The 23,250-nt window shown below is 34.5% G+C and overlaps 1 protein-coding gene across 1 annotated transcript in view; it reads right to left on the minus strand.

Moving 5' to 3' along the window:
- The window catches only part of LOC145675767 (uncharacterized), a 131,624-nt gene extending 119,132 nt beyond the window's left edge, over positions 1 to 12,492 (minus strand). Inside the window, exon 1 of the mRNA XM_081746432.1 lies at positions 12,240 to 12,492. Within this exon, the coding sequence (XP_081602558.1) occupies positions 12,240 to 12,274 (35 nt within the window). The 5' untranslated portion in view covers positions 12,275 to 12,492. The remainder of the gene's footprint in view (positions 1 to 12,239) is intronic.
- Between the last annotated feature and the right edge of the window lie 10,758 nt (positions 12,493 to 23,250).

Genomic DNA, 23,250 nt, shown 5'->3' on the forward strand with positions numbered 1-23,250 from the left:
AAAAGATAGAGAAGGTACTTAACACAGTGAAGAGCACAGTCCAATTTTAAAACAACTATATATATATATGTGTGTGTGTGTGTGTGTGTGTGTGTTTGTTTGTGTGTGTATGTGTGTGTGTGTGTACAGAATTGCCTGGCGCCAAACCTACGAAGGGTAATCCAACATCTTGAGGGAAACGGGAAGCTCCACGATTTAAGAGGTAACCAACTATCTCTGGTCTACAAACCCACAATAAATAACAGGAATGGGAAACGATTTATTCACTGCACATTGCCCAACGCAAATGCCGTTAAAAAACACATCTGTCGCCTATATTAATCCAGTTTCAATATATTTATGGCTCAAAGGGAGAGTGTGTTTCAAATTAACAGCGTTTTTTAAAGATTGTATCTTCTGCATAGCAAATTGCGAAACAAATTTAAATTTGCATTACAATTTTTAAGTTTCGTATAGCACTCTCGGTAGCCAAGAAAAACATTATATTATTATTATTATTATTATTATTATTATTATTATTATTATTATTATTATTATTATTTCATACAGTGCATCACAGTTTTTATCCATCACAAACATGTATGATAATGAAAAGCAAAGTATGGAAAAAGTAATAGCAATTATATTTCTAAAAAAATTTTAACTTCGACATTATAGAGATTGTTTAAGCCGATAGCTGTTTTCGGATATGCTCATATAAAGTTTGTTCTTAAAAAAAAAAAAAAAAAAGTTTTGAATCCATAATGACTTGAAGAAACGTTTATTTGGAATTACGTACCACGAAGTCAACTTCATTTTTTTGCTGTTGCAGAAGTCTGACATCTAGCAGTTTTCCGCATACCACATTCATATACTTAATTACATTATTCCTCAGCTATATGTTATATGCATCCATTTGTATGTGAGATCCTATATTGTTTCATGCGGAAAGTACGTACAGATGGAACACTTATACGGAAAGTATTATAAAACATGCGTTTTCAGTTATACGTCTGCTGTACGTTAAGTTCAAAAACTACAGGAATTACACATGTAACCTACCTTTTTAAGTACGCCACCTACATTTTTTTCCGCAGTGCACCTAAAGATAAAGTTCGCGTTCCAAGAAAACTAATGACTGAGCTTTAACTATAAGTAAAATCGAAAGAATATCATTGTGGCATAAAGGGAAGATGATAGTAAACTATTTTCTGTTGCAAAAATAGCCCACTTCGATAATAAATTATGATCATAGATGTATCCCATTTTGCGATACAGTTTTCAGTTTGCATCGCATTTCTAGGATTTTGAGTATCAAAACTGCGATTATAGTTTTTAACCTATTAACTACTGAAGTTTCATACTGCGACCAAAATAATTATCTCAAATGCATCTTTGGATCAAAATAAATATATAAAAAAAAATACTAGTCTGCGATTGGTTCTATTTTCAATATTAGCGGATCTTTAAAATTATATGATGCTATTAACAAATAATGGGGGAAAAAATAATTAAAAGACAACTTTGAGTCGAATTAAATGAAATAGGTGAGTGTAAATCCTCATGCGTAGTTTACGAAAAAAATTAAAAAATGAATTTTTTGTAAGCTTAAAAACTAAATGAAACTCTACGATTATCAATTAACATGACACTAATACTGAAATATACACTTATCAAACTTTTCATTTTGGCAATAGCAAGTTAATAAGATAGTTAATAAGATACTAAATCTTTCAGTTTAACGTCCCACGTCCCGACGAAATTAAAATACCGCTAATTTTACAGTAATTAAGTGATATCTCCCAATAGATAAAAGATAATTGAAATGTGGAACAAGAGCGCCCTAGACAATATCATTTTACATGAGATACCCTTATCACAAGTCACTTAATGGCTTTCTGTTTTCAGCCGTTTAGAAACGCGAAAATAACTGCCGATTTTCAAAATGGCTCGAAATCGAAAGCAGATAAGTGAGTCGTGATAACGGTATCTCATGTAAAATGATATTGTATAGGTCGCTCTTGTTCCACATTTCGATTATCTTTTATCTATTGGGAGATATCACTTAATTACTGTAAGATTAGCGGTATATTAATTTTGCCGGGATGAAGCCTCTTAAGGCAAGTGAATGATGATGGAATAATTGTTGGAATGAAAATGTGGGAGGAAACGGGAGTACTAAGAGGAAAACCCATAGACACACTGTTGTTAATAAGATACAGGCTAAAAAGAACTACGATTAACTCTAAAATTTTTCATTTCTGTTTAACTATAATGTTGTTCAAAGATGAAGCGTTAAGTCTATGTGAGGCGATATACCATATCAAGCTGAACAAAATGACATGCCTAAAGAAAAAATTCTCATGCGCAGTTTTTGAGAAATCTAAAGAATTTAATTTTTATAGCGCTACAAATTGCATTTTTTTCCTTGCCAATCTGATGTTATTAATAATGTTCTTTGCTCGAATAAATTATTTATTTACTACATATAAGAGTATGCCTATACATTCTTAACTTACAGATAGTACTTAGTGTTATTCGATTTCTCCTACCAATAACGCACATACTACTGGTATTGTGAGAAAAATTTGCATAATTTATGCACTCAAATTGGCCAAATCATTCAAATTTAGCAACGAAATGCAGATAACAGAGAAATTATCACAAAACGCTTGATTCAGGAAACGTTCAAGGTAGATGTTGAATAAAATGAAATGAAATTTTGTAGTTTTACGTCACACGTTTATTCTACACCCTGCAGATTAAAGAAGACGAATAATTAATGGAAGACAATGATTATGAAATAATTGGTAGAATGAGAATGTGGGAATAAAAGAAATGATTCCGAGGATACTCACATGCACGATGTTCTATACAACAAACTTATTTGCCTGGAATTGAATCGGGGACCTGTCGCATCAGAGGTGAGCGCTCAACCATTGTACCCGGCACCCACAAGAAAGTTGTACAATTGGATCTCGATATTATATAACTAGCCTTTAAATACTTGGCCAATTACCAACAACAATAACAATCTGATTAGTTAATGAATGCATTTACCAGTGGCGCCGATTTCTGTTTAACTTTTGCAGGCGTTCAGTTACTTTTTTTTTTTATCTTTGTCAGATACACAATCCTACAAATCGAAGTAAAAATACTGAGATCCTGGCGAGCTCAAGCAATCTTTGGGGGAATGATGCCGTGCCCCATCATATCTTTCAGAATCGACTTAAATGGTACATATTTACAAATCAAGTTAATAAATTTGATATTTGATATGATATTGATTTGATATTAATTTTGACTGTCGACATGTACTAAATATTGAATAAGACTTATATTTCCAATTAGTCGAACCATAGCTGTTGTCCTTGCTTCGATTTTATGTGAGGATTCTAATGGTCTTAGCACAATCTTATGGCGTAAAATTAAATACATAGAAAAACAAAATGTTAGAATAAATAAAATATTTGATTCTTCTCCTCTTTCTTAAGAAAAGAATATAATGCTGTTGTGAGCAAAGACTCTCCTCGACTGAAGGGGCCGCGGTAGCTCATTGGCAGAGCGTTCACCTCTGGTGCATGGGGCGCCTGGTTCGATCCCAGCTCGCGCCAAGTGAACTTTGTGGTGGACAAACACAGTGTGCGCGGGTTTCCTCGGGCACAAACTAGAAAATATAGACCGCAAAGTCAGAGAAAAACTGGAAACTTGGCGACAGTAGTGCCTCTAACACACGACGACGGAACTAACCAGTCGATCTGACGTCACCTACTTAGAAAATTTCGAAAGTAACCACAGGTAGATTATTTTTCTTCCATTTTACTATACTATCGTAATATTGGATAGTAGTATTTAGATTATTTTAAGGATAAACGGTTTAATTTCACTGCTATATCTGATAACTGGAGAGAATAATTGATTGTATGTCACATTAAATACACGTGATACAGGATGAAATCAGTTATTTCCTCCATTTAGCATGTAAATCTATCAGTGGTGATCTGTGGTGTAAACACTGCTTTCAAAGTGAACTCTTTTAAAAGGAAGAAAATTCTATTAATATAATAAAGCTGGAAAGGAACGTTCAGTCCAGAGACAGTAAAAGAAAATGTGAATATTAGCATGTCTGATCTTTCTACACTACATCTAACACTGAGATGTGAAGCAGACGAAAACAATTTGACGGTAACTATGACAACCCATGACGTCACGTTCCAAGACCGATGGCAACGCCATCCACACACGACGACACTGATCCCGCCCACCAAGAGCGTGGATTGGTTCTTTCGCTGTGCAGACGATCCAAACTGATTTCAATAGCTCATGTAGGAAGTTGCTCGTCTGTATGTATTCTAGTCCGTGTCCTCGGGGTTCTTCCGTTTCCTCCCACTTTATTCATTCCACCATTTCATTCATTTTTCATCATCGCCGTTTCCTTTAGCCTAGCTGGCATAATCGTGGGACGTAAAACTCAAAGATTTCATTTCATTTCATTTCTTCTCGACTAAAACTGTTAATTAAAATGTCGTCGTCAGAGATTGACTTTGGAACCACGGCACTTTATGAAAGATAAAGCATCGGAATGGCTATGAAAACATGCCACTTAAAAAATAAAAGAAAGAAGTAAACAAACAAAGAAAACGGAAATATCGAAGATAAAAATAAAAATTTATAATACGTATATCAAAATCCGCATATCAGCATATATTCGTCATTTGCAGTCTGGACAGTACTCGTCAATACATTAATAGTAGTCCCACTGAAAAACAGGAATACCGTGACCTTACTGCAACTATTATTATGTTACAGATCATGAGTTCATTCTTCAGATTCCTCGTTAACATTACCGGATGTAATACGAATTCAGTGATCACATCATTGAAACATTTTGAATCCCTTAATGTCATTTTCTTTCTTTCTTTCTTTCTTTTGTTGTTTACGTCACTTACGCGACCATATTCTAGCTTTATTGGCATTAAAGGTAAAAGGAATGCGTGTCAGGTTTTACGAGTTCTGTCTCAAAATATTGTAATCTTAAAAAAAAAAAAAAAAAAAAAAAAAAAAAAACTATCCTCGTGATCTAAAGAATTTTGTTTTCTGGATTTTCTCCGATGAAACAAAGATTCATAATCTATAATGTTGTATCTACGCTCATAAGTTAAAGAGGACACTAAGGTATGTAACCAATGACTGCACGTGCGTTAGGAACAGTGTCTTCAAGAAAAGAAGTGAAAATGCTTTTACGTTTCTTTGCGTGCACAAATGCTTCCTTTTGGCGTTATAGGTTGTAGAAAACATGAAAAAATGAATTTTAAAGGTTCATAGCTCCAAAACTATGGGACCTATCGTAGTCCGGTCAAGATTACACTTTATGTGCCCTATCCAAATATTCATGTTTCAGAATCCTGAGGTACTTCCGCAACAATTTTTATAGAGGAAGTTTGGCTACGGGCATATCATTTGAAGTAGTCACCAAGAACCTCTATAAAAATTGTTGTGGAAGTACCGCAGAATTCTAAAAAACATGGATATTTGGTAGGACAAATACTAGTTCCTAAGTGAAGTCTTGACCCGACTACGGTAGGTCCTATAGTTTATTATTTCATGTTTTCGGCAGCCAATAACTCCGAAAGGAAGCATTTCTGCACCCAGGTTGATCTATAATTTTTGTCTTATCTTGGTGTCAAGAATCACCTCCCAAACATTGTTGTTGTTTTGAAACTCCCTGTATATCAATAAAAATATTGAGTTTGTTTTGTTTCCTTATGCAACGCTAAAGTTATGAAGAATGTGATCTACTATTGGCGGGTGGATGCACAAACCATTATGCAAGATAGGTCGTTTCTCACCATAGTATTCCCCCTCCAAGAGAGCTGAATTATAAAAATATTCTTGTTATCTACAGTATAAAATATTTTGTTTGAATGATAAGACATAAAGATAATTTGTTTCACTTAAATGCATAATATCCTGCAGGTTATGCAGCTCCCTACATTTCTGAAGTATTTTTGGTTGCTTCCTAACTAGGAACAATTGTTTTTATTTACTATCGGATACATTCTTAATAGGTGGTGGTGTTTGATCCTGGTGTCGTTGATCACGAATGATATATTTTCTAGTACATCAGAAAAACAATTTTTGTTCATGGTCTCAAGTTTAGTTCGGTGAGATCTATGGATTGATATTTGTCTCATTTTATACTTTTTTTTATTATTATTATACGGTAACACAATGTAGCATTCTAAATCTTTTTTTTTTTTCGTGAAGAAAGGATGTCGTTTTGCATATGGAATTAAGTTTTTGTTTTCTTGCATTTATTTCTAATTTGAGTTATATGGGTTCTAATCTTTTAGAACAGCTTTTCTTTACTCTTCTATCTACTATAGAAGAACATGATAATAAAAAAGTAGACACAAGCAACGTAGTTGTATATTTTGTCATGAACAATTTAAGTGCAAATAATTCTACAATATTACAAGTACACAGATTAGAGTTTCATCAATTGATAATCTGATTGAGCTGAACCAAGTAATATATGTCAATGTAAAAGCTCATGCTTAGTTTTCGAGAAAAGCCACGAAAAAAAAAACGAATTTTGCGTGGTATCCTATTTTTGAAAATGATGCTGTACAAAGAACTACGCTATTACTGCTGCCCATGAGACAGGAAGATGTTCTCGAGTTTCGTAGACAACACTGGTTCACCCAACTCTTACGTAGATCTTTAAAAAAATTGTTTTTGTGTTACATGATTCATAGCATAAAAATGATATAAGTCGATAAAATAATTCTACGAGCATAAAGAGAAGCATTTATCAACATTTAAAGAAACCCAAGTTATTACACAACATAGTTCAATATCAAATATGATTTGAATGTTCTTATATTACAGTCTTCATGGACCTTCTCGTACTGCAAATAGATTCTGATAACTTCTAAGATGAAATTAAGGGAGAAAAATCAATATTTCTCGTCTCGCGGACCAACTTTTACGGCGAAACTAATAGTGAAGAGTATGTTTTCATCGACCGTTTCATTATGACACTAGCAAGATGACAATATTTAATATAGTTAATGAGATATGCGGTAGCCCAGAATTATCATATTTTAACCCCTAAACATTACTTTTTTGAACTTAAATATTGTACAGTCCGCAGCAAAAAACCTGCAACATGAGCATTTTAAGTTTATTGTGAAACGACGAAGTCTTTTGCTCCAAAATAAGTGTGCAGAGGAGGACGCCGAGGTTTCTCCTGGCGTGATTCGTGTCACTTAGACGTTATGTTGATTTCCCTGTGCTGTTAGGTAGTTTTACAATAAACTTACATGCTCATGTTGCAGGTTTTTTTTTTCTGCGGACTGTACAAAGATAAGAGATATAGATCTGTCGATAGATTGCACCGAGCTTAACAGAATGACCTTTGTGAATAAGTTCTCATGCGTAGATTTTGAAAAATCCGAGAAAAAACTATTTTCATGGCGCTAAAAATTTTGTTATTCTTTGCTATTCTGATACAGTTGATAGTTTTTTTTATTCTGTTTGAATAGATTATTTATTTATTTATATACTTAAATAGCAAATTTCAATACTTAAGTAGCAATAGTATCTACTATTATTGGATATCTCCTACCGGTGACATGCATACTACTTGTAATGCTACTGCTTGTGATAAGTCAAAGATTCTTAAATCTCAAATCTTTGAAAAATTCCTCTAATTCACGCATCTCTATAACCATGAAAGAGTTATTATTTTTAAGAAACAAACAAAATACCATACATTCTTTTGTGCTTTTGTTTATCTGTTTTACAATCCTTACTACGTAGATTGTTATGGAACTTTGATCATCTGTTTGAAACAAGATAATATACGTACCAGTAAGTTCTGCACGTGTAGTAAAGGTCAGGAAAAAAAAGGAGGTATATTCTCATGCACGTAACTATATGCAATTTTGAAAAACAAGTCCCAACAAAAGATGTGTCAACTTGAAGACACGCTTTTAGATTTTGAACTCCATCGTGACTAAGCGGTTAGCGTACGTGCCTTTGGCGTGGGAGATCCGGTTTCGATTCCCGGCGGGAGTTCATGTGGTTCGGATTCCACCTTAATCAGTAGGTCCACGTCTCATATAGCCTCGTTGCTGAACGGAAAGTTAAACTCAAAATCAACTCAACTCAACGCTTTTAGATTTCCAATAACGTAATATGGCTTATGGAATGCGGAGGTTTAATAATGTACAGCAACCCCTTCTCAAATTTTATTTTGGTAATTAGACACCCGCATCCAAGTGGAACAAGGGAGCAGGCATCCTAATTTTTTCTTGTGCCTCAAATCATTACATATACAGTATATATAGACTAAGAGAGGAAGGAAAAGAAAGGGAGTTAATTAAAATATAGATACGTTTTTAATAATGGAAGATAAGATTCGCCCATAGAGTTAAGAGAATACAGTGTTAGTATGAACTCTTAAGAATAATATACATTTCTGTAAATTCTAATTTCCAGAACATCTTAGCTTCACTTGTAGCTCTTCGTTCACAAATGGTTAATGCGCGCCTTGGTTCGATTCCAAGTCACGTCAATTTGTAGAGAACAACATCGTGTCCGTGGTAGTGTTGCCTAAAGATGAGAAATAGCCTTGCGTTCTCGTCTCGATTTGAGAAGACTTCTTTCTCGTCTCGAATCTCCGAAAGATGTTCTAGTTTTGTTTTGTACACTAATGTACAATATTTATTTCCTGATTTTCTGCTTAATTTCGTCAGAATCCTTCCGCGTCACGTGAGAACCACCAAGGATGTGTAACAACATTTACGTCATATTTATTATTGGGAGTTCATTGTGTTACGACTTGCGTATCTTTAAACGTTGGTGAATGCATTTCTTTATGTTAGTGCAAATACTTTATCTGTTTATTGTATTTATACTATGCAATGCTAAAGCACTGATTAAGATGTAAGACTTTAATAAACTAGTGTTGCTCGGGAGACTCGAAAAATATCTCGTCTCGTCTCGTTTTCGAGATGAGAATTGTCAGGTTTCTCGTCTCGTCTCGTAGGCAATACTAGTCCGTGGGCTTTCTCTCTATGTTCTTCCGTTTTCTCCCACTTTTCCATTCCACCAATCATTTCATAATCATTCATTTTCATTAATCATATGCCTTCTTTAGTCCAAAGGGTATAAGCGTCAGACGCAAAAATACAATTTTGTTTTACATTTTCCGAGTAAAGTTTAACCAATGGATCCCTATCATACAGTCTCTTCATTCAAAGGAGACGTTAAACTTCAATCATAATCGCTTTCCAATTGTGAAATTCAACTCTGGCTGCTCTGACCAACTTAGACTTTCTACAGTCTAATACACTTATTCACTTCAATTAAAAAATGGAAGTAAAAATTTGTAAAACCTTCAGATATATTTTTTTCTAAAAAAATTAAAGAACAAACGAGTTTCGTTCTACAATGTGATACTACGGTAAAAATCCAAACTATACTAATACAATATTCAAACAGGGGCCGCAGTGGCTCAGTGGTAGAGCGTTCACCTCTGGTGCATGGGGTCCTTGGTTCGTTTGTGGTGGGCAAACATTATGTGCATAGGTTTTCTCGGGTTTCTCTCGTTTCATCCTGCTTTCTTCATAACACCATTTCATTAATTCTCACATCGCTGTCTCCTGTAGCCTAGCCGGCATAAACGTGGGACGTAAAACTTAAAGATTTCATTTTCAATATTCAAACATGTAGTAGTACGTCTGTAACTATTAATAGATGAATAAGATTAAAGACAGAACTTGTTACTTGAATGTTGAATCCGTATCAAAAACTCATTATCAGCTATCTCACTGTTTTTGTTCTATGACGATAAAAGTTGAAACTTGAAATCGTTAAATTGAACTACTTCCGGTTTGAATAAAGGGTTAGCAAAGGAGACTGAACCTATTCTTAGGACGCTGCATTGTTTGCAAAAGAGAAAAGCGAATATGAATATCTTTTACCGTTTTCGCTCTATGGAAACAGTTTTGAAACTGGAAATTGTAGTGAATTTCAACTATTCCAGTTTTGAAGAGAGTGTTGCGTGCTGTGAATATATATTCTCTTCAGACCCTAAATCGATTGAAGAAAAGTCTTGTGCCTATCTATTACCATATTTGTTCTATGACGATAAGTTTTGAAACCTGAAATGGTTAATTTAAACTACTTCCGGTTTGCATATATGGTTGACGGAGGAGATAGGACCTATTCTTGGCACTCTGAATAGATTTAAAAAAAAACACACATCTCGATATCTTTTACAGTTTTGTTCGGTGCAAATAAGTATTGAAACCGGAAGAGTAAATTTGAATCATTTCCGGTTTGGGTAGAGTGTTGCGAATAGTTATAGTATGTTGCTCTGAGACGCTGAATCGTTTGCAAAAACCACTTTTCGCTATTTGATACCATTTTTGGTTCTATGGTGATAAACGTTGAAACCGGAAATAACTAATTTGAATCACTTCCTGCTTGAATAGATGGCTAACAGAGGATATGGAATCTATTCTTGGGAAAGCTTTATCAATATCTCTCACCATTTCTGTTCTGATACATGTCGACAGACGGACAAAGTCCTTTTCTAAGAGGTCGACACTTATGCATAGAGTAGTTTGAAAGTTTAAAAACTGGCTTTGACGAAATTTGCCTTAAAATACATTAAAGACACTCATGTTCAAAAAGGAGAAACTTTACTCCAAATTTGAAATAATTTTCTTGATTTTTTTTCTTTCAAAAACGTACGTGCACATTTAGGCCTACAACAACTATTCATGTTTGAAACGAACTTTCTCACTCAATTTGATTAATTTCTTTCATCACTTTTGAACAAGTATCTTTAATAGTAGGAATTTTGTCAATTTACCCCTGGATAACGAAGAGATATTATTTAAAATAAAAGACAGGTTAAAATGTTTTTACCTTACACTTCGAGGTAATGGATTAAATTGTTGGGATTGATTAACCTGGCTCCATTTGCAATTAAAATCGCACCGGCTGAATGTTGGAGCAGTATCTTTGGATAACGTTGGGTGAACTCTTTACCGTTTTTCTTCCGAAGACAGTTTCTACGACTGGTAGTAATGGTTTTGAAACTAGTTAGTTCCAAAGTAGTGTCTCAGAAGCTTGAAATCTGTTTCCTAAATGGAAATATTATGTATAGATAATAATATACCTATATTTTTATGTTTACATGGAAGAGAAATATTTCTCAATATTTTGTATTAGTGTTTAATTCCATTCATTCATTCGTGAGAAAATACTGAATATGGTAGTATTTTAATTTCCTTTTTATTCTGTGTTTATTTTCTTGCAGAACGTCAACCTTCTGTCAGGGTTGTAGGCAGGAGCGTCATTTCAGATTTTGCTTGGGGGCGGCAAGACCCCTTTTTATAAGTAAAATTTCGCGTTTTTCACTGATTTACTATTATTCTATTGATAAAATCTATATACATCTCAAACTCAGGGGGGCAAATGCCCCTTCCTGCCCCCCTAAATGACGCCCCTGGTTGTAGGTGAGGCTGGCCAGGGATAGGCTCATTCTCTTGAAATTTTCAGTTGTTTGTTTAAACAAAAAATATAAGTAGTTAGGAAACGGAAGGTAAACTCAAGTTAGCTCCTCCATAAATTAACTTGGTCCCTCTGTCTTTAAGTGTTCTGGCTACCGGATTCCCTTCTTCATTAATGCTAAAGGGGGGAAACATGCCGTATCTCGACATATTCAATGAAAAACGGGCTATCAACATCCGGTAGACAAGATAAAAATTAAATAAATTTATAAGATTCCTATCTCAATAATTTTCTGTGATATCCAATATTAAAAAAAAAAAAAATGACACAAGCTTCTAGTAGAAATATGTATAATTTTCTTTCCCAAAAAGTTATTAAAAAGAAAAAAAATGTAGTAAAGCACGTGCTCACAATTTCGTTTTATCGTGTATAGATATGTTAGTAAGATACAACACGAAACAGCACACTGATTGTATATTCTTTTCTTTCTCAACCATTCTTATTTTAATTGCAAAGCATTCTTTGTAGAGGAAGATAAACACAACAGAAAATGGGCCCCCATACATTTTGTTTAAATGTCTCTTGTTTACATACGGAGTGGAGGGTTAGAAAGCAGACAGATACGCGGGTACACTACACATCTACATAAACACACACACAAACGGGAACACGCACAGAACACAAGACTTTTTCACGAGAGCCAAAAATGTTCTTTTCTCTTAACTCACCTGAAATTATGTTGTCGAAATCCTCTGGTATTCATTGTTCCTCGTTTCACTTTAACACTAGATGGTGAAAGAGTAATTAGGAAAAAAAAAATCCCTCAAAACAATTGTTGTAACAAGTAATATTCCGAATGGTTCCTTTGTTGTTGTGAATCTCCCGGGGAAAGCATGTTGTGAGTCGTTCAAAGTATCTGCAGCTGATTTCACCTGCCTTCGCACTCAATCACTGGACGTCTCAGTCTCGACTGAAACAAGCGGCACGACACGGCGACTCCCCTAGCACTTCTCCGACAGTACTGCCAACTAACGGCTAACAATTTTCCACTCGTTTCCCAACCACAGACAGGGAGCACGTCGTCGTTCCCAACATAGTCAGCCGAGATATTAATCTATTGAAATCACTTGAGCTACTTGATTGGGAACCACGATGGCTCAGCGCTCGAGCAATCACCTCTGAAGCGCAGGTTGGCGAGTTTGAAGCCAGAGCACGCCAAGTATGTTGGTCCCCTTGGGATATTTCCAAGATATCTTTCCAATTTCGAGAGTAATCATGTAGCTAACATATGTGTCTCAGTGTGCGTTGTTTTTGGTTCAATACCCGTTGGGGTCATGTTCGGAACCTACGTTAAACTTTAGGCTATGTCTCCCATAAAGTCGTTTTTGAAAAAAAAAATATCAAAATGAAAATGAGATCTTTAATGTAGGAAATCGATGATTAATTAAAATAAATGATTATGAAAGAATTGGGGAATTAGAATGCGGGAGGAAACGGGAGAACCCAGAGAAAACTCAAGGACACAATGTTTCCACGACAAACTTACTTGCCCTGGGATCGAACCAAGGACCGTTCAAGCCAGTGGTAAACGTTTTACCACTGGGCCATCAAGCGCCTGAAAGGAATATCAATTTATCAATTCACCAGCTTTTTCAAAATTGTTGTTTCTATCAGTTGAGAAAGCCAAATTTTTAATGATTGAATTATTGAAGATTTCAATTCATTTTATCGGATCTCATCTTAGCTCCAGTTGTGCAAAAGAGCAGAGATATTTTCTAATGTTAAAAGTTAATCTTCTGATCCTATGGAGTATACATATATGATGCTCTTTCGTCTTCAAATGGCTACGCACAAGCTTACTATGCACGTGATCTCGAGTTCGATCATAAAAATCAGTGAGAGAGAAACTTTCATTAGTAATCTTAATCCCACTTTGACCAGTGCGCTGTGTTGAGGGAATCGAAATTATCAAAATTAAAATTTTTGAGTAGAAGTGGATGCGCACGAGACAAGATTTGTGGCTGTCTCGTCTCGAAAATGTACTGTAAAAGTGATGTCTCGACTCGAAAACTGTATATTTCACTATTGGAAGAGCCGTGTCTCGACTCGAATTTTGTCAGGAAAATCTTGTCTCGACTCGTCTCGTGCGCTTCCCTAGTAGAAGACTTGGTGTGAAAAGTAAAATGATCAACTAGGTGAGTGGAAAAAGTAGCAGAATGCAGAACGTTACAATACTTATGGTCACTGAATACCATACTAATGAGGAAAAAAAAAGACTGTAAGATGGATGACACAGGTAGTGTCGCCTACGAGGCGAGACGAGATGAAAAATAGAGTTTTCTCGTCTCGTCTCGTAATTTCTCGAAGGGTTCTTTCTCATATTGTCTCGATTGTAGGAAAGTTTTCCCCATCTCGTCTTATTTTGTAAATTCATGTACAAAATTTATGACCTGATTTCCCTCTTGATTTCATCTAGAAGTTAATCAGAACTCTTTTACCAATGAAGGGTGTTATATAACAATGTTTAAACCATATTTGTTATCGGAGTATCTTGTGAAATAAGTTTTGAATCTTTAAACGTTGACAATTAATCTTCATTATGTTCGTACAATCACTTTACCAATTTATAGTTTTTTCTTACTATGAATCGTGTAACAGTAAAACAGTGTTTGCGATCTAAGACTCTAGTGAATTAGTGTTACGAATGAGACTCGAGATCTAAGACTTGAGTAAACCAGTGTTACGAATAAGACTCGAGATCTAAGACTTGAGTGAACCAGTGTTACGAATGAGACTCGAGATCTAAGACTTGAGTGAACCAGTGTTACGAATGAGACTCGAGATCTATGACTTGAGTGAACCAGTGTTACGAATGAGACTCGAGATCTAAGACTTGAGTGAACCAGTGTTACGAATGAGACTCGAGATCTAAGACTTGAGTAAACCAGTGTTACGAATGAGACTCGAGATCTAAGACTTGAGTAAACCAGTGTTACGAATAAGACTCGAGATCTAAGACTTGAGTGAACCAGTGTTACGAATGAGACTCGAGATCTAAGACTTGAGTAAACCAATGTTACGAATGAGACTCGAGATCTATGACTTGAGTGAACCAGTGTTACGAATGAGACTCGAGATCTAAGACTTGAGTAAACCAGTGTTACGAATGAGACTCGAGATCTAAGACTTGAGTGAACCAGTGTTACGAATGAGACTCGAGATCTAAGACTTGAGTAAACCAGTGTTACGAATAAGACTCGAGATCTAAGACTTGAGTGAACCAGTGTTACGAATGAGACTCGAGATCTAAGACTTGAGTAAACCAGTGTTACGAATAAGACTCGAGATCTAAGACTTGAGTGAACCAGTGTTACGAATGAGACTCGAGATCTAAGACTTGAGTAAACCAATGTTACGAATGAGACTCGAGATCTAAGACTTGAGTGAACCAGTGTTACGAATGAGACTCGAGATCTAAGACTTGAGTAAACCAGTGTTACGAATAAGACTCGAGATCTAAGACTTGAGTGAACCAGTGTTACGAATGAGACTCAAGATCTAAGACTTGAGTAAACCAATGTTACGAACGAGACTCGAGATCTAAGACTTGAGTGAACCAGTGTTACGAATGAGACTCGAGATCTAAGACTTGAGTAAACCAATGTTACGAATGAGACTCGAGATCTATGACTTGAGTGAACGAGTGTTACGAATGAGACTCGAGATCTAAGACTTGAGTGAACCAGTGTTACGAATGAGACTCGAGATCTAAGACTTGAGTAAACCAGTGTTACGAATAAGACTCGAGATCTAAGACTTGAGTGAACCAGTGTTACGAATGAGACTCAAGATCTAAGACTTGAGTAAACCAATGTTACGAACGAGACTCGAGATCTAAGACTTGAGTGAACCAGTGTTACGAATGAAATTCGAAAAATTTCTCGTCTCGTCTTGAAAACGAGACGAGGATTGTAATGTCTTTCGAACCCGTTTCGAATCTCATTGAATGCACTTCTCGTCTCTCAGTTTGAAGACAATAGTCGAGACAAGATTAGAAATTTCTTGTCTCGTGAACAAAAGTAGAAGCAAATCATTAACATCGGCTGCAAAAGATTTATCTTGGCAAGCTTGTCGAATTGAGATCTTAATAATTCAAGTTGATAAGAGGATAATATAAAGCAAGGCATTTTGTAAGTGAATAGTAAATAGCCATAATTAGATTAGCTTCGGACATAGAAGTATTAGATTACTTTCACAAAGTGCTGGGAAGAAAACAGCTCCTAATGAAGAATCCTACTCCTACGTTCTGAGCATCGCTTCTGCAGCAAACGTGAACTGGCCTATCACAGCTGCTTGATCTAATTTCTTTAATATGTAGTACATCAACGGCAAATCTTTCCGTTTCTCTCCGTCTCTTGAATATATTTCTCACGTTTCAAATGTCCATTTATTATTATTATTATTATTATTATTATTATTATTATTATTATTATTATTATTATTATTATTATTATTATTATTATTATTATTATTATTATTATTATTATTATTATCCCTTTATATTATCGGTAATAGTTCCGTTCCGGAAATTTAAGTTGAGAAAATTTTATTTCGGAATAATTTATTATACGACAACAGGTTTGTTTCTATTCTTGACACTTAGTCTATATTTTGTTGAGTAGCTAACCTAAGCTCAACCACCAATCTGATTACTGATTAGAAAGCAGCATCTACGTTGATCACGAGTTCAACAGACCTAATAGAGAACTAATAAAAATCAGATTGAGTAACCTCCAAAATTCATCTGTTTTTCTTCGTAACCGAATGTGTATGTTTTCTACGTGTAAGCATCATGAGTTCGATGCCCGATTAGAGTATTTTCCTCGGGTATAAACGCAAGTATGATTCGAATCCCATTTTAATCAGTGGGCCCTGTATCCTTTAGCCTCGATGCTGAAAGTGTAAGCTGAGCTCAAATCAATCCAAGGAGAAAAGATCAAAGAATTCAGTTCATAGACTAATCAAGAATGAATCCCTCCTCTCTCAAACATTCATTATACTTATAAATGCTATGCAACAGAGACCAAGATTCAATGGAGAAAATCACGTTTCAAATGTGAATCAAAATTGAGTTGTTCTAACCAATGTTCTAAAAAATTCTATAGTGCTATTAAAAAAAGGAAGAAGATTAGCTTTCAATAAACTCATGTAAAGACAGTAAAGAAAATGAAATGAAATGCAATCTTTTTAAATTTTACGTCCCACAGTTATGCCGGCTAGGCTAAAGGAGACGGTGAAGATGAGAAATGAATGAAATGGTGGAATAAATAAATTGGGAGTAAACGGAAAAACCTCGAGAAAACCCACGCACATAATGTTTATCCATCACAAAGCTTATTTGGCACAAGCTGGGATCGATACACTTGGGCAAAATAATTGTTCTAATAATCTACTGCAAAAAAGGAAGATAAAAAGAATACTTTTAAAAAATCGCTTGGGCTATATGTATGGAATATAGAGAAACACCATTAAGACATTAACGGTCTGACTCTATTAATGATAAAAAATTTGACCGAAATAATCGTTCTTGCTATATAATATAAGTCCGATAGAAATATGCCACTTTTTTTCTGCCTCCAATAACTAGAATAATTATAGTGCTGCCAAAATGTCTTGAGCCGTGGCAAAAATGCGAACTAAAGCTCTCACCCTCGACACACCCACGCGTTGAGCCAATAAGGGTTCAGTTGTTGCTAAACGAGAGAGCCTTAGCGGAAGAGAGTGGAATTCCTTCAGCCGATAGCAGCGTTTGGAACAGAAGACTAAGTATCAAGTCAATGTGGTCTATCTATAGATATGCATATAGAGTGTTTTTCTGCACGAAATCCAAGAAAGGATTTTCTGTAACCACAACTAAAGATTTAAAAAAAAAACAATAAAAAGAGAGATATTTCTGCCCGAAATTTATTTCAGTCAGCTTGAAGACAATGGCTGACTGTTCCGTCTATCACGTAACACTCTGGGTTAGATGGACAATGCACTGTGAAACTGATGAACCACCTCGAGAACCCAACAATAATAAATAAATTAATTAATTGGAAAAACAGCTTTGTCTTTAAATAAGTTATACCAATAAATTAAATATTATTCAGCTTCCAATGTTTTTTACTTAAATCTAATGTAATCTAATATTTATTAAACGAACACAAAATTTAAATATTGAAAATCTAAAAGTAAACATGCAATTTAAAAAAGAAACATTTGTAAATGGCATGAATACCTAAATTTCATGTTTTAAGAAGAAACAAGAGTGCCGATAATTAAAGTGTACCGTACATTGCCTCCTCTTTTGTTTGTTTGAAAATTTTCCGTACAAATTGCAAACATTCTCGTATTTCGAACATCCTTCATGCAACCAGCGTTCACATATAATACATTGCATCCAGTCATCTACTCTTCTTGTTTCATTATAATTTTCGCCACATTCAACACATTCGTTTTCATTATACTCCTCCATATCATCACTGTCAGGATATAATATCGATTGATTATCATCACTGGATGAAGATCTGATCGCAATTCTTTTTTCTTCTTCTGTTTTCTTCTCTGAATGTTTGCGGTCGATTTGGTGCATTTCACCTCCCTCTTCCTGTTTCTCTATAAGCTGATGTGTTCATCCGATCCGAAATGAGTATTTTTGCCAAACCTTTGCTAATTTTCCCAGCAGATTCCACTTGTTTTAAAGAAGGGGCTGGTGATATTGAATTCAATATTTTGGAAGGAGGTTTTCTGGGTTAGTTTTTTTAAACTTTTTTTTTAAACTTTTTTTCTTGGATTTTACTTAATCGTAACCCCATATGTAACTGATTACAAAATGCATTCTGTAAGTTAAAGTAGTGTTTCTTAAAGTGAGGACCACTTATATTTGTGCGGAATGTTCTACGGACCAATGTATTCTTATTGCCTTCGGAATTTAACTTATCGTTCTTTTTTTTTTAAGCATATACCAGTATATTGATCTGTTTATATTTAAAATAGTAGTAATTAAAATTATCTGAATTTTGTAAATTAGATTAGTAGAAGAGGATTATACTAGTTTTTTTAAAAAAATAATTGAAGACTATTAAAAATATAAGAATACATCTATATGAACTATTAGCATTTCTCTTATCTTTACCTTATTACATTGTATAATCTATTATTCGTATAATCTATATCTGTTCCAATTCTTTACGATAATATGTAGTACATAATTAGCTTGAATTATAGTTTCTTCTATCTGTTCTGGACAGTTGTTGGGTATAAGAAGACTACAAATAGAAGCGCCAATTTCTATACAAAATTGGGATGCCCTGTTGGATGCTGTATGTTTCGTTCTAAGATATCCAAGCACAGGTCCAAGTAAAGATATCCAGATCTTGGGAAGAAAAAGATAATTTTGAGGGTGCCCGGGGCCCTCCAGAATTGGCCCCCATGACTACAATGGTACACATCGAGGAGTACTTATGGTCCGCGGACTCAATTTGAGAAACACTGAGTTTGAGATTTTTTTTTGTAATGAATCATAGTTGTTCACTATATAACATTGGAATCAATTAATTTTGCTTTTTCGCTCTCTTGTCAGTAACATAATGCGCACAATAAATATTTCTTTTCGTTTTAGTTTCTTGTGTCATAGATTGCAACGATGCTCTTTCAGATTCACGCGAGCTCGCGCCATTTATGGAAAACCGGCAGCTGTCAAGCTGCGGGTTGTCGAATAGATAGAAAGCAAGAAAGTAAGAATAAAAAAAAAATAAAAATAAAAATAAAAGAGAGAGAGAACTCTTTGGTGTGTCGCACCTTCCTTTTCCCGTATCCATCCATTTGCACAAAGTATTGTTTATTCAAAAAGGGTGAGGCTCCCAAAAGAGTCACTGACATTTTCTTCGTGTCATTTTGCTCCCTTGACTTCTTTCCCCCCCTCCCCCTTCCATTCGTAGACGAAAGATGATGAAAAATATTGTACCCTTTTTCTCTCTATCTGTCTGTCCGTCTCTCTCTCTCTATACACAATACACACAGATAATGTATCAAACAAAAGAACAGATAATATATATATACACACATACGCTGCTTGGAATGGAAAGCAGGACCTCCTAATTGACCTTAATCACTCAAGAGGCATAATGAGCCAACCGGTTGGTCCGAAGGAGATTCTGTAAAAGCAAGTTTCCTTTTGGTTGCGATGCGATAGAAAGCTAGATTTAAAAAAGAAAAAAAAAGTATTGCCTTTGGATGCTGACAGAAAATATTACTCCTTTTCTTATATTTCATCAAAGAGAAAGTGTTGAACTTTTGAGCAAAACAAATATTAAATATGCATGACTTTTTTTTTTTTTTAAGTTTTGTCTGTTTTGGTATAAGAGAATCGATGATAAGGAGCTTGTCACAACTTGTTTGAAACTGTAAAAACGAGTTTTAAAATACCTGTCAATATTTTATTGGTTAAAAATTCTTAATCCACGTTTTCTCCTTTCTTTCTTTCTTTCTTTCTTTCTTTCTTTCTTTCATTTCTCAGCTGTTGCGCGGTAACTTTCGACAGATCAATCGCGGAAGTCGATTTACCTATCTGAACCTCATTATTATGTATTATCCGTGTTTTAGTTCTACGAGTAAAAATTAAAAATAAAAATAATACACACAGTACATTTCTAATATCTAAAATAGATATATCTATTCAAAATATACATAGGGAACACAAATTACAAATTAGTGCCAAAATTAACGTATCTGATATCTATTGATTGAAGTTTTTTTTTTTAAATAAGTTGTTTTATGTTAATAATCCTGTATAATTATTTAGATGAATTTTTGATTTCTGATTTTTTATACTATATACTACTACTACTACTACTACTACTACTACTACTACTACTACTACTACTACTACTACTACTACTACTACTACTACTACTACTAATAATAATAATAATAATAATAATAATAATAATAATAATGTCCCACGGTTATGCCGTTTTAGGATAAAGAAAAAAGTTGTTTAATTAAATTAAAGCGAATGATTTTGAAAGAATTAGTGAAATGAGAATAATGGAGGAAATTGAAGAATCCGATTTACACACAAACACGGTGTTGTACACCACAAGCTCATATGGCCTGGAACCAAACAAGGGACACCTTGCACCCACTCGATATTGAAACTCATTCTCAATAATAACTTAAGTTACAAATTACTATACTTTTCAATCAGGGCCGGATTTACGGAGTGCACCGGAGCACATGTACTCCCCCCCCCCTTTCGTTGTAAATATATACTATCTAAAATGAGAAGCTAGCAGTGCAAATAGCAACTTTCCGAAACTTTCCGCTGTCATGTGTCCATTTGGGGCTTAAAAGAAATCTGAGTTTTGCAAAACAGTTTAAGTCGATTTTCTGAAGATTGAAGGAAAAGGACTCACCAAGTAAAACAATATTCTTCATTCACATCACGTTTTAAAAAAGACGTTAAAAATTCAAATTTAATTTAAATGTAATTGGTGCACCCCTCGTCAAGAAATCCTGGATCCGGTTCTGCTTTCAACGAATAGGTAGATTCCAATTTCTGAAATGAAAATAAATTCAAATTTCTGGACGAAAATAATTTAATTTATGAACGGAAGCATATTAATAATTTATGAAAAAATCCTAAAATGAAGAATAAAGTAGTAAAAAGTACCCACGCTTGAATGCATTTCCAATTCCAATTTTTCTACTAATTTTGAGGACACTGAATTCAATAAAGCAATTAAAAAAAAAAACATGTCCGTTCATCGGCAGTGTTCGTGCGTTTCCTTAAGACAATTTCCCTCGACCAGCGCAAAATTTTCCCTAGTTTGTTGAGTATCCAATTCCTATGACAGAACTTACGTGATAAGATCAATTTAGCTATATTAAAGGAAGTGTGAACTATATTTGCTTTATTCATTTGTTTTTCTTCTATCTTTTACGTTTTCTTTCACTTTTTTAAGTGCAAAATATGCTACTTTGAACACACACAAACTATTGTTATTATATTGGTTTGATTTTGAAGAACAAAGAAACACTTAATGATCTTTATTGGTCAATCAGTCAGAGCGAGAATTTCCATCGATTTTCGTGTTTCATGATGGAAAAAATCCCTTTTATTCCATTTTGCTAAATTTACCTACGAAATTTTCCTCAAACTACGAACACTGTTCATGGAGTCATGAGAAAAATAGCCTCAAGTTTGTTTCTTTGACATACCACTTATGTCACTAGAAACGTTCAAATGCTTCGATGCATGTCCAATTGGGTTTTTAATGCTAATTTGAGGATGTTGAATCGAATGGAACTATTTTCAATTATAAACGTATATGGATTCACGAATAAACATAGCCTCAAAGCTGGGATATTTATATTTATTTATATCCCTCATTTGAGATTACTTTACTAGGAACTCCATAGACGTTTAGAAATAGTTACATAAAATCCAGCGTCCTCTAATTAGTATATAGAAAAAGGAGATTAGAAATGTATTTTTTTACTAGTGGCATTATCGTTACTGCTTTAGGAAAGAATAAATTCAAGTTCCGAAATGAGGAAGGAATTCAATTGCAGAAAAAGATTTTTTTAAAAATAACACACAATGTCTCAGTGAAAAAAAAGAGTAATCCCAGTTTATGATAGGAAAGATAAGCTTAGCTGGTGAAACAAAACGTACGAGTATTGTCAGAGTTTGAAGTAAAGGATTGTTTTAGTTTATGAAACCAGATGCTGATAATTCAGTTTCAGAAATCAAGAATAAACTTCAATTTCTGAAAAACAAAAAAAGTCAGTTCATGCAAAAAAAAAAAAAAAAAGTTTTGTTTGTAGTTTGCTAAATATGACAATTAATTAAATAGCCAAATATAAAATTCCTCTATTTTCTTTCTCTCTCTCTCTCTATAACTTAATGCTTTCAAATATTATTTTCCATATTCAACGAAGCGTAAAGAAAGTTTAAAAATGCAAGCAAGCGTCAGAATAGACATTTGTATGCATCGTAGAATCAAATCGATTTTCGTACTACCAGAGGTGTTCACAAGAAGGAGAGGAAACTACATCGTTGAAATATTCGGGAGGATTGAGAAAAGAAAGTTGAAACATCTAAATTTGCTTGAAGTTTTATTATTTTTTAAGTGCATGATTTGTATAACAACGAAACATACTAATCAATACCTCTATAGGGCAAGAATGGCGGCTGTAGGTAAAGAATACTGAGTTACTTTAAAAGTAGGATTTAAAAAAGAGAGAGAGAGGGAAACATGCCAGGAGAACTTAGAAAACGCGTAATGAACCATGCAAAGGCAGTATAGGCACTGGAAGTGGAAGCCATCAGTTTCTGCTCACGTAAGCTATCACAAAAGGAAAATTTAATTTTAAGAAAATCAGTCAAATATTGTTGTTGGAAGTATTCCTAATGTTTAAACTCCCATTTATTTCTCTTTAATGCGTTACATAAGCGTAGACACATACGAGAATGATTAATGAAGAAGACACATTTTTCTACTCTATCCCCTCCGCCATTTTCGTGGCATCAGTAAAGGAAAACCCTTAGAGCTTATTCATGCTTTCTAAAGTAGAACTAAAAGACTATTCCAGCTTCCCACACGCGAAACAAATGGGGAGGAGTCAAACAAAACAATCAGTTCTAAATGGAACTCTCGATTTGTTGAAACCATTTTCCCCCTATCGATTGTG

Source organism: Thermobia domestica, chromosome 2, assembly GCF_964235325.1.
Source record: "Thermobia domestica chromosome 2, izTheDome1.hap1.1, whole genome shotgun sequence".
NCBI lineage: Eukaryota > Metazoa > Arthropoda > Insecta > Zygentoma > Lepismatidae > Thermobia > Thermobia domestica.